Below are 15,311 nucleotides of genomic sequence, written 5' to 3' on the forward strand. Positions count from 1 at the left end.
TCCACAATGCTAAATTATGGCATGTGGTTGTTTATAAAAAGGTATGTTTTCTCAGAGCTCTCAAAGTCAGGGTATGAATCCAAGGTTAGGTCATAGAATTGGAGGGTGGGCTATTGATTGTCTATAAATGCCTAACCTTGCTTCCTGATGTCTTAATTATTAGTGCCTCTGTGAGATTTAAGATGATATTATCATTTACCTTCTGCAACAATTGCAGTTAGACTTTGACAGTGAATTTCTTTTCTGCCTTTCCGTTTCAGTCATTGTAGGCTTGTTTACTCACATCATAGGCAAATTCATGATATATATGGCAGAAAACTTAGCATTTGATAATTTTCACTGATTTTTCCGATAGCACAAAATAATTTTCAAACAGATACCAAACCACCTAATTACCAATATGACTTTAAATCTTCTATTTTGTCCTTACAGCATCTATGGTTGGTAAACTCTTATTTATAAAATGTTTTTCAGTTCCAAGTACTTTTTAAAAGGCATTATCTGAAAAACTGTCACTCCACTGATGTGTTTTCATATGAACTGGGTATCACATAAGAAGGAGAGGAATAACAATAGCTTTGAGTATGTGGTCTCTCTATGTTTTCACACTCTGACAACTGTATTTGAAGACATTAAGACTGTTGTGACACATACTTACTGATGAAAGAAAAAAATCACAGTTAGTAGGTGAAAAGACTGCTAGTGGCTCCCACATTCAGGCACAACAGGACACGTTGAAAAAAACCTTCAAGATGATACCCTATTGTGTTTGAAGACGTGGTACATTTCACACTTACTGTGAAGGCTTTAATTGGTTTGATTCCTAACCCACAAGCTTTGAGTTTAGAATAACTACAGGGCACTCTGTTGCCCTGTCTCTATTTTTTCCTCCAGTTTAACTCCTTTTTCTTTTAGTAAAACCTACAGACAACCTTAGTGTTTCCTATGATCATTCCCAGGTTCAGGCTCTAGGGCTTTACGGATGTAGTGATCTCAGTAAGGGAGGATAGAGAGCCCTAGAACTGGCCTTTTTTTATTTCTTCTGAAGCCAAAGTTTTCTGGAATTCAGGACATGATGAAAGACTTCTGTGTCCAGGCTTTTATCTAAGAGGACTGATGAGCTTCAGAGGAAAAGGTTGTGCAAGTATTTACAAGTTTATCAAACTGTGTCAATGGCCCACTGACTTGCAGGTGTGTTTACCATCAATACAGAGCATTTGAAAATGCTAACAGGAATGAACACACTTGACTTGCCCAAATGAGAGAAGGGCTGTGACTTGAAAAGCAGCAGTGCAGAATTTAAAGACAAAGCCCCTTCACAAAACCCTAGTCCCCTGATATTCAAACTAGAGGCTTAAACAGGAAGGCTGTACTAATCTAAGCTGCCGTTTCAGTGGATTTTGCAGAGAAAAATCAGTGATGCCCTTATATCTCTATATCACTGATTAGAATGAGAGGTCAGATCTGCAACTACCTTTTAGAAAATACACATTCTAAGACTGTAATTCAAAATAAATTCATTCAAACTAGTGTAATAACTTGAAGCAAATAGAAGTTGACAGGCACTTTAGAGATGAGATTCATATTTCATGGGAAAAGCTAGAATAGATCAATGGGCTTCAAACTATTTTGTTCTTGTGACCCCCTTAAACAAAATAGCTATACAAAGTTAAATTTTTTTTATTTTTTGAGATCATATGTTTTTAAAAAAACCTGTTTTCTTCTATATTAAATTATGGTTACAATTATTAGTTGTACACATTTGACTGAAAACAACCTAATTCTTATATAAATGTGTTAAACATTTTGATAATATGAAACATAAAAAGTGAAAATGTATTGAAATATAAATGTGTTAAACATTTTGATAATATGAAACATAAAAAGTGAAAATGTATTGAAAATACCTCTCTGAGATGAATGGGAACTTTTTTCAAATAGTTTATATATTCATAGATGAATATTCCTTGTAAGAATAAAACAAAATTCAATTTCAATTCTAATCCTGTTTTCCTTTCTTATGAATATAAACAAAAGAAATCTTGCTACAAAATAAGTAAGTGGCAATGGAAGGATTTTTTTTAAGTGATGCTGTTCAATTATTTGACATTCTTATTAGTCATATGTCAAAAATCACATTGTGATCTATTTCTAAAAAATATGTTGTCTATAAGCTGCCAGTTCTATCACATTTCTCATGAAAGCAAGGAATCAGCAACTAACTACTTTGAAAAAAGATTTATTACACTGTTTTTAGAACCAATCCTTTTCCCGGTTTCTGTGTAGGATGCCAAAAAAGACTTTACCAAGGCTTAGCAAAATACTGCTCATTTTACCTGTTATTCTTCTACTTAGTGGTACTTTGTTTATCTGGTATACTCAGAATGTGGTGAAAAATGGAACTATTGCTCATATTAATTCACCTTTGATATTATCATTTTGCAATGCTTTCATCGTATTCCAGGAAGATCTCATTTTATTACGCTTTATCATGCCTCCCAGATACCGTGTTTTTTACAAACTGAATGTTTGTGGCAGCCCTGCGTCAAGCAAGTCTGTCGGCACCATTTTTCCAACAGCATGTGCTCACGTCATGTCTCTGTGTTGCATTTTGGTAATTCTCAAAATATTTCAGACTTTTTCATTATTATTAGATCTGTTACAGTGACCTTCAATCAGTGATCTTTGATGTTGCTCTTATAATTGTTTTGGGGTGCCAGAAACCACACCCACATAAGACAGCGAACTTAATCAATAAATGTGTGTGTTCTGACTGCTCCGTGACCAGCGTCCCCACCATCTTTCTCTTCTTGGGCCTCCCTATTTCCTGAGACACAACAGTATTGAAATTAGGCCAATCAATAACCCGACAGTGGCCTCTTAAGTATTCAAGTGAAAGGAAGAATCACACGTCTCTCAGTTTAAGTCAAAAGCTAGAAATGATTAAGCTTAGTGGGGAAGGCATGTCCAAGATGAGATCAGCTGAAAGCTAGGCCTCCTGCGCCAAGTTGGCCAGGTTGTGAGTGCAAAGGAAAAGTTTTTAAAGGCAATTAAAAGCACGACTCCAGTGAGCACATGAATGATAAGAAAGCAAAACAGCCTTATTACTGATAAGGAGAACATTTGAGTGGCCTGGATAAACGATCAAACCAGATATAACATTCCCTTGAGCTAAAGCCTACTCCAGAGCAAGGCTCTCTCTTCAACTCTGTGAAGGCTGAGAGAGGTGAGGAAGCTGCAGAATGAAAGTTTGAAGTTAGCAATGGTTGGTTCATGAGGTTTAAGGAACGAACCCGTCTTTGCAACATAAAAATACAAGGTGAAGCAGCAGGTTCTGATGTATAAGCTGCAGCAAGTTATCCAGTAGATCTAGCTAAGATCACTGATGAATGTAGCTGCACTAAACAACAGATTTTCAATGTAGATGAAAGCCTTAGACTGGGAGAAGATGCCATCTAGGGTTTTCATAGCTAGAGAGGAAAAGTCAAGGCCTGGCTTCAAAGCTTCCAGGGACAGGCTGACTGTGTTAGTGGGTAATGCAACTGGTGACTTGAAGTTGAAGCCAATGTTTATTGACCATTCCTAAAATCCTAGGGCCCTTAAGAATTATGCTAATTCTACTCTGCCTGTGCTCTATAAATGGAACAACAAAGCCTGGAGGATAGCACATCTGTTTACAACATGGCTACTAAATATTTTAAACCCACTGTTGAGACCTACTGCTCAGAGAAAAAGATTGCTTTCAAAATATTACTTCTCATTGACAATGTACCTAGTCCCCCAAGAGCTCTGATGGAGATGTACGAGGAGGTTAATGTTTTCATGCCTGCAAACACAACATCCATTTCGCAGCCCATGGATCAAGGACTAATTTCAAGTCATATTTAATTTAATTTCAACTTTCAAGTTGTATTTAAGAAGTACATTTTGTAAGGCCATAATAGATAGATAGTGATTTCCTGTGATAGATCTGGGCAAAGTCAATTAAAAACCTTCTGGAGGCCAGGCACGGTTGCTCATGCCTGTAATCCCAGCACATTGGGAGGCCGAGGCAGGCGGATCACGAGGTCAGGAGATCAAGACCATCCTGGCTAACAGGGTGAAACCCCGTCTCTACTAAAAATACAAAAACATTAGCCGGGCGCGGTGGCGGGCGCCTGTAGTCCCAGCTACTCAGGAGGCTGAGACAGGAGAATGGTGTGAACCTGGGAGGCGGAGGTTGCAGTGAGCCAAGATGGCGCCACTGCACTCCAGCCTGGATGACAGACAGAGACTCCGTCTCAAAAAAAAAAAAAAGAAAAAAACACCTTCTCGAAAGGATTTAGCATTCTACATGCTATTAAGAACATTTATGATTCATGGGAAGAGGTCAAAAGACTAACATTAACAGGAGTTTGGAACTTGATTCCAACCTTCATAGATGACTTTGAGGGTTCACATTTCAATGGCAGAAGTAACTGCAGATCTGGTAGAAATAGCAAGAAAACTAGAATTAGAAGTGGAGCCTGAAGATGTGACTGAATTGCTGCAATCTCATCATGAAACTTTAATGGATGAGGAGTTGCTTCTTATGGATGAGCAAAGAAAGTGGGTATTTGAGATGGAATTTACTCGTGGTGAAGAAGCTGTGAACATTGTTGAAATAACAACAAAGGATTTAGATTATCATAAACTTGGTAGATAAAGCAGTGGCAGGGTTTGAGAGGGTTGACTCCGGTTCTGAAAGACATTCTACTGTGGGTAAAAAGATACCAAATAGCATCACATCCTTCAGAGAAACCTTTCATGAAAAGAGTCAATCAATGTGGCGAACTTAATTATTGTCTTATTTTAAGAAATTGCCACAGACACTCCAACCTTCAGCAACCACCACCTTGATCAATCAGCTGCCACCTACGCTGAGGCAAGATCCTCCACCAGCAGAAAGGTTGTGACTTGATCAGATGATCGTTAGCATTTTTTAGCAATAAAATTTTTTAAATTAAGGTTATACGTTGATTTGTAGAAACCTGTTGGCTGGGCACAGTGGCTCATGCCTGTAATCCCAGCACTTTGGGTGGCTGAGGCTGGTGGATCGCCTGAGTCCAAGAGTTTTAGACCAGCCTAGACAACATGTTGAAACCCTGTCTCTACAAAAAATACCAAAAAATTAGCCAGACTTGGTGGTGTGCGCCTGTAGTCCCAGGCACTTGGGAAGCTGAGGTAGGAGGATCACCTAAGCCCGGGGAGATTGAGGCTGCAGTGAGCTGAGATTGGGCCACTGTACTCCAGCCTGGGTGACAGCTTTTGAGACCCTGTCTCAAAAAAAAAAAAAAAAAAGGAAATAATGCTATTGCACACTTAATAGGCTGCAGTATAGTGTAAACATAACTTTTACATGCGCTGGTACACCAAAAAATGTGTGTACCTCACTTCATTGTGATATCTGCTTTATTGTGGTAGTCTGGAAGAAAATGTGCAATATGTATGCCTGTATATGCTTTAAATGTGTCTATTTCATTAGCTCATTTAATTTTGGGGAAATATCTGCCATATAATTTAACTGTCGGATCCAGTACTCATTGAAATCAAATTTACCATTTTTTTTGTTTTGAGATGGAGTCTTGCTTTGTTGCCCAGGCTAGAGTGCAGTGGTGTGATCTCGGCTCATTGCAACCTCCACCTCCCGGGTTCAAGTGATTCTCCTGCCTCAGCCTCCCAAGTAGCTGGGATTACAGGCGCCCGCCACCATGTCCAGCTAATTTTTGTATTTTTAGTAGAGACAGGATTTCACCATCTTGGCCAGGCTGGTCTCGAACTCCTGACCTTGTGATCCACCTGCCTCAGTCTCCCAAAGTGCTACAATTACAGGTGTGAGCCACCACGCCTGGCCCAAATTTACCTTTTGTCAGAAAAAGGCTGACTTATTTTTTTCAGTTCAAATAAATTAATCTACATTTTGTTAGAACCTCTCAGTTCTGAATCCCTGCTCTAGGTAGATAGGTAGCAAGATAAAGCACAAATCCTTGTCCTAACCTTGACAACTGGAATAAATAAAGCATCATTACATTTCATGTTTCTTACCTTATTGCTGTGTTCTTGGTAGTCATTAAATTCTTCTGCAGTTGAAAAGCATTCTTTGTAGAACACTTGGACACGGGAAGGGGAACATCACACACCGGGGCCTGTCATGGGGTGGGGCTAGGGGGGAGGGATAGCATTAGGAGATATACCTAATGTAAATGATGAGTTAATGGGTGCAGCACACCAATATGGCACATGTATACATATGTAACAAACCTGCACATTGTGCACATGTACTGTAGAACTTAAAGTATAATAAATAAATAAAAAATAAATAAAAGCATTCTTTGACAGTAGTTGGGGTGAGTGATAAGTTCATTAAAAAGGTTATCTCTCTTTCTTGATATATTTGACTTCGAAGCATGCCAGTAGTCCCAAATACCCCATTGTTAACCCCACGTTTTGCCCTTAATGGAACTATGTTAAGTAGGGAAAGTCGCTGAAGCCCTACCTTGGGTTTATGGTGTCTTAAATAAAAGAGGCTTCACCACAAAAATACTTTTAATTTTGCCTTTTTTTGGCATACTGGAAGTTTTATGCTCCAAGACAATGAGTCATAGTAATATTTTGGGTATGTGAGAGGTATGCCTTTCTTTTGTAAAGAAAGTCAACATGTCAATGTTATTGAGGGTCTATTAATAGAAATTAATCTCCTACCCCATTCCTTATTGAAAAGTTTTAATGTTTCCTAGGGATATGGCTACCCTAGATGACCCCCATGGGTACTAGAACTCGAAGATTCTGTGGTGTTATGATTAATTAGGTATTTTTTCGTTATGGGAGGAAAAAAATCATCACAGTTGCTATCCCATTCAAGCACACTCTACCAATCTTGGATCTTTTGTTTTACAAATGAAGAACCCCCTTTTTCTGGAAAAGAGCCACCTGTTAAATTACCTATGTATGGGACTAATAGGATAAATAGATATACTTGCCAACACAACAATGTGTTCACATATCATTTCTGTGAGAAAGATTTTAACCCCTCAAAATTAATTTGTGGAGAAAGCAACAAGGCAAGAATACCTAGCGTATTAAATGGCTTCGACATAGTGAAACTGGAAACCCTAGAAATCAGAACTTGGTTACCATTACCACAACTAACGTTCTTGGGTAAAGATAATGTTTTGGAAAAAAATTCTGAAATTAACACCAGTTTATGAATTTATGCTTACCAGTTCTCAAAGCACAGGTATGCTATTAAAACTCAGAAAACCATTAATAGCAGCAATAGGGTCAACTCAAGAGAGTGGATTAAATTACATATGCTTCACATAGTAGATCGAACTTGTGAATGACAATCAAGTATCATAGCCTTAGAAATGTATAAACTTCAATGAGTCTAAATATAAACTATATTCATATTAAAATATGATATGTATACTAACATCTTAGAGGGGAAGAGAACAGCTACTCTACTCAGTACTTTAAAATTAGTTTCATGTAGGAGTCAACCAAAACACAAAAACTTATGAGGAACTTATTATGAATTATAACATAAAGAGTATTATGTTATAGTATCCATGTCACGTTTTTTTGTTTTGTTTTTGTTTTTGTGAGATGGAGTCTCACTCTGTCACCCAGGCTGGAGTGCAGTGGCACGATCTTGGCTCACTGCAAGCTCCGCCTCCCAGGTTCATGCCATTCTCCTGCCTCAGCCTCCCAAGTAGCTGGGACTAGAGGCACCCGCCACCACGCCCGGCTAATTTTTTGTATTTTTAGTGGAGATGGGGTTTCTCCGTGTTAGCCAGGATGGTCTCAATCTCCTGACCTCATGATCCGCCCAACTCAGCCTCCCAAAGTGCTGGGATTACAGGCATGAGCCACCACGCCTGGCCTTCCATGTTAGTTTTTTAAGTTTTATCAATATAAAACTTATAAAAATAAGTATAAACTTTATGTCCTGACATTGTAAGTATATTCTCTAAGGTGGCTCGGTGACAATATATCTGATTTTATATGAAATAGACAAATAAATTTAAAACTTAGTAATTTAAAATAATATTTTTGTTTTAATAAAAAGCAAAGATTTTATTGAGGATTATATACAACAGATGGTTTTGGAATTCTGCAGACCTTGATTTCGGTCTTGACTCCATCACTCACTTTGGCCACATCATTTACTTCTCTGAGCCTCAGTTTCCTCATCTCAAAATGATACCAACCTCTTGGGTGAAACTACCTGTCATTCTCAGTTGAAGATTAGTTCCATTTCTTTCTCCCCTGAATCTTCTCAATAAAAGCTCCTTGATGACAAATGTAGGTTCCTTTGCAGAAGCTTCCTAAATGAAAAGTAGAAATTGGTCTCAGATAATTAAAAATTTCTGAGTAAAGCAAGATGTCTGTTTAGATAGAAAGCAAAATAATCTCTGGATGGTAGCATTATATATATTTTTTCTCTTTTTCTTTAACTGTATGTTCTAATTTTGCTGAAATGAACAAGTATTACTATTGTAAAATAAATACTTTGAATCCTATGAATGATCTACAGCTTATAATCTAAGAGTTGATGTGTGGAAAAATTATAGTGATTACTATAACTCAATTTGGAAATTTTATTCCTTAGATCATTTTATATTACTGAATTGGTTCAAGAAAAATAGACCTGATAGCTACCATGATTGTGAACACTGGGAAAGAAGAGAGGAAGGGAGATTATAAATAATGCCTTTTTATTTAGTTTTCTTGTACAACCCTCTTCTGCCTCATACCTGGGTTATTGCAGCTGTGTCCTCACTCATCTCTTCGTTTCCAGGCTTCCCACAGTTACTGCACAGTAATGCTCTTGAAACAGTGATTTCATTTCACCTCTAGCCTGCTCAGAACCTTGAATGGGTCTCCATTTAGTTATAGCTGTCCTTCACAACTGATGGTACGTGTGTCATGTAGGATGCAGTAGTCCAGGTGGAAAGCAATTCTGACATTTGCTAGTGATGTACTCTCCCTCAAACCTCGCATTTATCTGTAAGTGTGAATTTTTTGTGAATTGCTTCAGATCCTATAGGCCATAAACTGGGTCTGTGATTGCAGGTCATGTTCCTTAGTAATCTTCAATTCTGTTTCTCTTGATTATATTTACACACCCCACCACCACACAAGAATAAGTGTATTTGAGGCATCGAAATGCAACTTACCCATAATCAGTCTTCAAGTATCTGTTTTAAAAACATACCATAAATGACATGCACAGTAACAGAATACTAGTAAATATATACATCTTCAGGGAAAAGGGTGTAATAACACTCTTGATAGAGTGAAAATACAAAAAAATCACTAGCATAAAGTATAAAGACCGTATTCTTTAACCTGGTATCCAAGGCCCTCCACAGACGGATGCCACTTCCCTTCCCAACCTTATCCCGCATCCCTCCCACGACAAACCCATTCAATACCTCCTGAGAGCCAGACGCTGCAGCTTGCACTTGATGCACCAAACCTCATGGAATCCTTGTAACGGTGCAATCATTATGTTACTCTCCCCATTTTCTAAATGAGGTTTAGTATCTTCCTTAAGGTCACACAGCTAATTGTTGGCAGAGCCAGGATTCAAACCCAGGTTTGTCTGACTCCAAAACGAGTTTTCTTTATCTTCTTTTCTGGCCAGATGGATTTCTCTGCTGAGCACCAACCTAACACCTGTCAAGTTCCACGGCCCTGCTTGTGATAGCGATGTTTATCCCAGCTCAGAAACCTTATCCTACCTGTTCCTCAATGTTTACCGCCAAACTTAACTCCTGTGAAATCTCTCAACCTCCAGCCTGCAGTGATAGTGCCTTTCTCTGACTCCTACTCATATTTTGCTTTAGGGTCTCAATTTATCAGTTTGTGGGTGTTGTCTCCCCACCCAGGTAATTACTACTTGATGGCAGAAGCTGTGGAAGTCTAGATAATCTCTAAGATTCTACTCTTTGGTTTATATTTCTTTTTTTAAGTCACCTACAGTGCTGCCGCTAGCAGACACTCAGTAAAAATGAACTCAGTGTTAAACTAATAACTCTTCACAGATAGTTAGAAGACTGTCTCCCTTATCACTAAGATGAGATAGCTTACAGCTCTCAGACTTAAAATCACATCCTCTACGTTTTGAATTAACAGTTTAATTTTTTTTTTTTTTTTTTAAAGACAAAGTTGGTAGTAAGTCAACTTTGTTACCAGTTTTTTTTAAGAGACGAGGGTCTCACTATGTTGCCCAGGCTGGACTTTAACTCCTGAGCTCAAGTGATCCTCACTCCTCACCCTCCTGTTGTTATCAGTGTAAAAGGGCTGAATTGATAGAAGATAATTTGCCCAGTTCCATTCTGTTCCTCAGCCTTCTGGACCCGTCTGCATAAGAGACAATGTAGTTATATTTCCACTCATGGCAAATTGCGGAAACTCTTATCATGACCCCCATCAGAATAACTGAGAAAGAACCTTGACAAAGAGGGAAAAGGGGAACACCGTACCAAAAAGAGGAGTCTTGGATCTGTTTTCTAGAAGGAGGCCATGCAGGAAGAGAAGAGATGGTGTCTCTTAACAGGTGGCAGGGATCCAGGGAGAAAAGAGGTTTTGTTCCTATGCATCAAAGATCAGTGTGGTCAGAAGTAACTACACAGTATGTCCACTAAGACTACAAGTGAGTTTGAAATGAGGGTCAAAAGAAAGAGAAAAAGTTGTAACAGCCTACACAAAAGCTATGTGAGCACTTAAGCTTACCCTCCTTCCTTTCCCCTCACAATGCCCCAAGTATCCCTTCTCTATCTCTCTGCCAACATCTGATGTTTTTCATTCATCCTAGTATGTCATTTAGATAGAACTACATGAATCCGAACCATCGATTGGTTTTATTGTTTGCTTAAGGATTGATTTAGAAATCTCCATAATCCATTCTGCCCTAATTTACACTTTGCAGTGTTATAGTATGTTTAGAATGACTGATAAGTACCAGACCTAATCTCTCCCAAGAAATAACAAGACACATAATTTGTAAGATAATTATGTTTCAAGTGAACAGAAAGACTGTAGGTGTGAAAACAGCTTTAGTAATAGGCATACCTTGGGGGAAGTCAAAAGGATTTTAACTTAAATATCTTACGAGCTAAATCAGAATTAGTAAAACACCAGTATCTAATAGTGGAAGCTTTTAAAGTGCAAATTTTATGAGCGTAATTTATCAGAAGATGAAATGGCTTGAGCATTTAGTAAAAATAACTTTTTCAAAAAGTTTAAAAACCGTTTTTGTTGTGTTTTTTAAAAAAAATTTTGTTCTTCCTCAATGGATCTCTTACATTCAGGAAAATTAGGTGGATTTATGCAAGAAAATAACACCATAGATTCCGGAGAACTTGATATTGGCCGAAGAGCAATTCAAGAAGTTCCTCCTGGGATCTTCTGGAGATCACAGCTCTTCATTGATCAGCCACAGTTTCTTAAATTCAATATCTCTCTTCAGAAGGATGCATTGATTGGAGTATATGGCCGAAAAGGCTTACCGCCTTCCCATACTCAGGTAAGACTAGGCTTTCTTATCAATATAATAAGAACTGCTAGTTGCATTTTCTGAAATTATTCTCTTTCTTAAGCTCAACTGTTTGGTTAACTGTTTGACGACTTTTGAATTGACTTTCTACAGTAGAAAGAATTTGGAATGTAGGTTACTTGTTCTGAGGTTTTTGAATCAGTAGTGGGAAGAACAATATTTTCTTCCTGATTTGACTGTTTAAAATGTACTGAATTTTGTGAGTAACTTAATGAATATTGAGCATCATCTGAGCACCCAGTAAAACACCATGGATTTTCCAAGTGTTTTAGAAAGATTCTATGATAATTTCCGATGATCTTATTCCTTTCATGTAATAGATGCATAACATATTCATCTCAAACACGTATTCATTCTGTTCAAAATGTATTTTTTTAGTTTATGCCAGATTTACTCTTAGTAGAGAAATTATGGGAACATCAACATAAATATGATGACATGAGCTTTATCAACTCAAGCGCTGTTCCTCATCTAAATTGATCAACGCTGAGATAAAGAGGCAAGAGAGCTTTCAGAGATAACCAAGTATGATCATATTAGCGTGGTACACAAAACAATTCAGATATCCTTAATATCAAAGAACTTTAAAGTCGTTTCCCTTGCATAAAAATTCCCTCACAACAGCAATCACAGATGGAGAACTATTGTCAATTCCACAGCCTTTTTCATAATCTAATACAGTACCGGGTCATAGTATGTAAATTGGAAATTGTCATTTAATATAGGTTTCATCATCTCTGATAGAAGTTATTTAAATTACCTACCATAAAATTGGAACTGAGACTTTCCCCAAGGTCAACTATTACATTAGTACATAGAGGAATATCAAAAATTTAATAGTTGATTAATTAAAATTGACAGTAGGATGAGCCTAAAGTTATATTCAATAATCAGTTTATTTACCCAGAGAATTTCATGCTGATTTAGTGTGATTTATAAAATAAGGACTGGAGAGTTTTCATGTATGCTTTATATCGCATAATTTTGTGAGAAATATTTTTTGTAACCTAGAAACATAAATTATGAAGAAAAATTGTCACGTATTAATAAAGAAATTATATCTTTAAAGAAAGATGAGTAAGAAGATTTCAACATGCTTTTTCTAATGTAATTGTGGATTTAGTTCATATACATATATTAATTTTATGGCTATGAAATTTCTGAATATCAGGCTTTAGTGTATTCATTTTTCCTATTTAATATTTTTAATATCTATATTAAAGTAAATTTGATTCTTATGCATTGTATACTTCTTATAAAGTACTAATGCCCAATTTTAAATTTTATATTTTTGTTTGTTTGTTGGGGTTTTGGTTTTTGTTTGTTTTGTTTTTTGTTTGAGACAGGGTCTCACTCTGTCTTCCAGGCTGGAGTGCAATGGCACAATCTTACCTCACTGTAGCCTCAACCTCCTTGGCTCAGGTGATCCTTCCACCTCAGCCTCCTGGGTAGCTGGGACTACAAATGCGTGTCACCACCCCTGGCTAATTTTTGTATTTTTTGTAGAGATGTGGTTTCACCATGTTGCCCAGGCTGGTCTTGAACTCCTGGGCTCAAGCAATCCATCCATCTTCCCAAAGGACTGGGATTACAGGCATGAGCCACCGCGTCTGGGCTATTTTATTTTATTTTATTGTTTGAGATGGAGTTTTGCTCTTGTTGCCCAGGCTGGAGTGCGATGGCATGATCTCAGCTCGCCACAACCTCCGCCTCCCAGGTTCAAGTGATTCTCCAGCCTCAGCCTCCTGAGTAGCTGGGTTTACAGCCGTGCGCCACCATGCCTAGCTAATTTTGTATTTTTAGTAGACATGGGGTTTCTCCATGTTGGTCAGGCTGGTCCCGAACTCCCAACCTCAGGTGATCCACCCTCCTCGGCCTCCCAAAGTGCTGGGATTACAGGCGTGAGCCACCGCACCCAGCCAGTCTGGACCATTTTAAATTTTAGGTTTGACTCTAGTTCATCTTATAGGTGACAGTGACTAGGATATAATAACCAGATTTTCTTAAGGCCAGGCACGGTGACTTAGGCCTGTAATCCCAGCAGTGGGAGGCCAAAGTGGGCGGATCACTTAAGGTCAGGAGTTTGAGACCGGCCTGACCAACATGGTGAAACCCCATCTCTACTAAAAATACAAAATTAGCCGAACGTGGTGGCGCACACCTGTAATCCCAGCTACTCAGGAGGCTGAGGCAGGAGAATCACTTGAACCCTGGAGGCAAAGGTTGCAGTGAGCGAGAGATCGTGACATTGCACTCCAGCCTGGACGACAGGAGCAAAACTCTGTCTAGGAAAAAAAAAAAACAAACAGATTTTCTTAAGTGGAATTGTCCAGTGAAATATGAAAAAATATTTTCCCACTGAAACCACATGTGTGATTATTTGTGTATAATTCAAGAAATACACCTCTAAGCTGAGCACAATAGTGAACACGTAACTTACAAATTCTAGAAAATAATTTCAGATAAGAATTGTCTATTGTGTTGTGTACTTGAAAGGTTTATTTAAAGATTTAGTTGACTCTGCAAGTTGTATATAACATTTAAAATTAGAGAAATGAAAGGTGCAGTTTCAGGTTTTCTCATAATCCTTCTAGTATTTAAACACAATACATATGATATCCCCTTTTCTTTTCTACCACAATATATGTGTTTAAGTAGGTTATGCATTTTCTTAAGCTTCACGGTTGTTATAGTTTCTTCCTGTGGTTTATTCAAGATCAGCAGAGCAAACAACTGTTTGTGAGTTCAGTGTTTAAACATGAAATATTCTATAAAGCAGCCCAAATTGAACATTTCTCTGTTTCTGAGGAACATTAAATAAATCAACCTGAAATAATTAAAATTGGCCAGCCATTCAGAATAGTTGCTTGAGCTTTCACAGTGTTTGTGACCTTTTGTAAAACTGCCCGTTTGATTGTTGCCAAGGAATCAGTGGGCTGTCTTCTCCCTGATGCCAGTTCATTCTCCTGGTTAGTTAGTGTCCTCAGGAGGCAATGCAGAGCCTTATGGTGAAGTATACTGTAGCATTTTAGTGCATTCACGTGAGGGCTCTTGTCGAATACGAGTTGGAAGCCTGAGTTCTAAGCATACCCTTACCACCTTCTCACTCTGTGACCTTGCAGCGTCCGTTCTCTGAGCCTTAGTGTCCATTGGTAAAATGAAAGAGCTGGATCAGATGATCTGTAAAATCTCTTTATTCTGTATATTCCAATTACAGCAAGACTGTGCCACTACCAAAGAGTTGATGTAAGGACACAGTTAAGTATTCATAGATTCTAAGAACTCATCGTTTTAGTAACAGAATTGAATTAAACATATAATCTAACTGTTCAGAAGTGAACCACCAAGATAACTGAAACAAAATCTATTTGTTTTTAAATGGTCTGTTAGATAATCAGCATAAATACAACAAACACGGGCAAACTTTTCTTCTATTGATTTTCCAAAAGACGACTTGTTAATACATCGTAGTTTAAAGCAACTTTAAATGAGGATTTTAAAAGCGTGTATATTTGGTAATATTAAATCATAAGAAAATGACCTTTAAACGGAGCTTTCACACTGAAATTGTCTCACTTTATATGAAACCTTTATCAAGTATAAGCTTTGTCTCATGATGGCTCCCGCGGAGTAGTGCAATCGAAGAGTTAGCCCCAAGAATTTCTTCCTAAAAAGAGCATAAGGTCCTAAGATTCCTCTTCTCCCCAAAAACAAATCTGTGTCTCCATCT

At 37.9% G+C, this 15,311-nt stretch overlaps 1 protein-coding gene across 6 annotated transcripts in view; it reads left to right on the forward strand.

The window, feature by feature from the left end:
* Window positions 1–15,311, forward strand: part of TENM3 (teneurin transmembrane protein 3) — a 1,044,221-nt gene that overhangs the window by 909,755 nt on the left and 119,155 nt on the right. For all 6 annotated transcript variants that reach the window (XM_058436908.1, XM_058436909.1, XM_058436910.1 and 3 more), the window contains one exon: window positions 11,337–11,551. In XM_058436908.1, the coding sequence (XP_058292891.1) occupies window positions 11,337–11,551 (215 nt within the window). The remainder of the gene's footprint in view (window positions 1–11,336; window positions 11,552–15,311) is intronic.

Source organism: Hylobates moloch, unplaced genomic scaffold (genome assembly GCF_009828535.3).
Source record: "Hylobates moloch isolate HMO894 unplaced genomic scaffold, HMol_V3 SCAFFOLD_3, whole genome shotgun sequence".
NCBI classification, from domain to species: Eukaryota; Metazoa; Chordata; class Mammalia; order Primates; family Hylobatidae; genus Hylobates; species Hylobates moloch.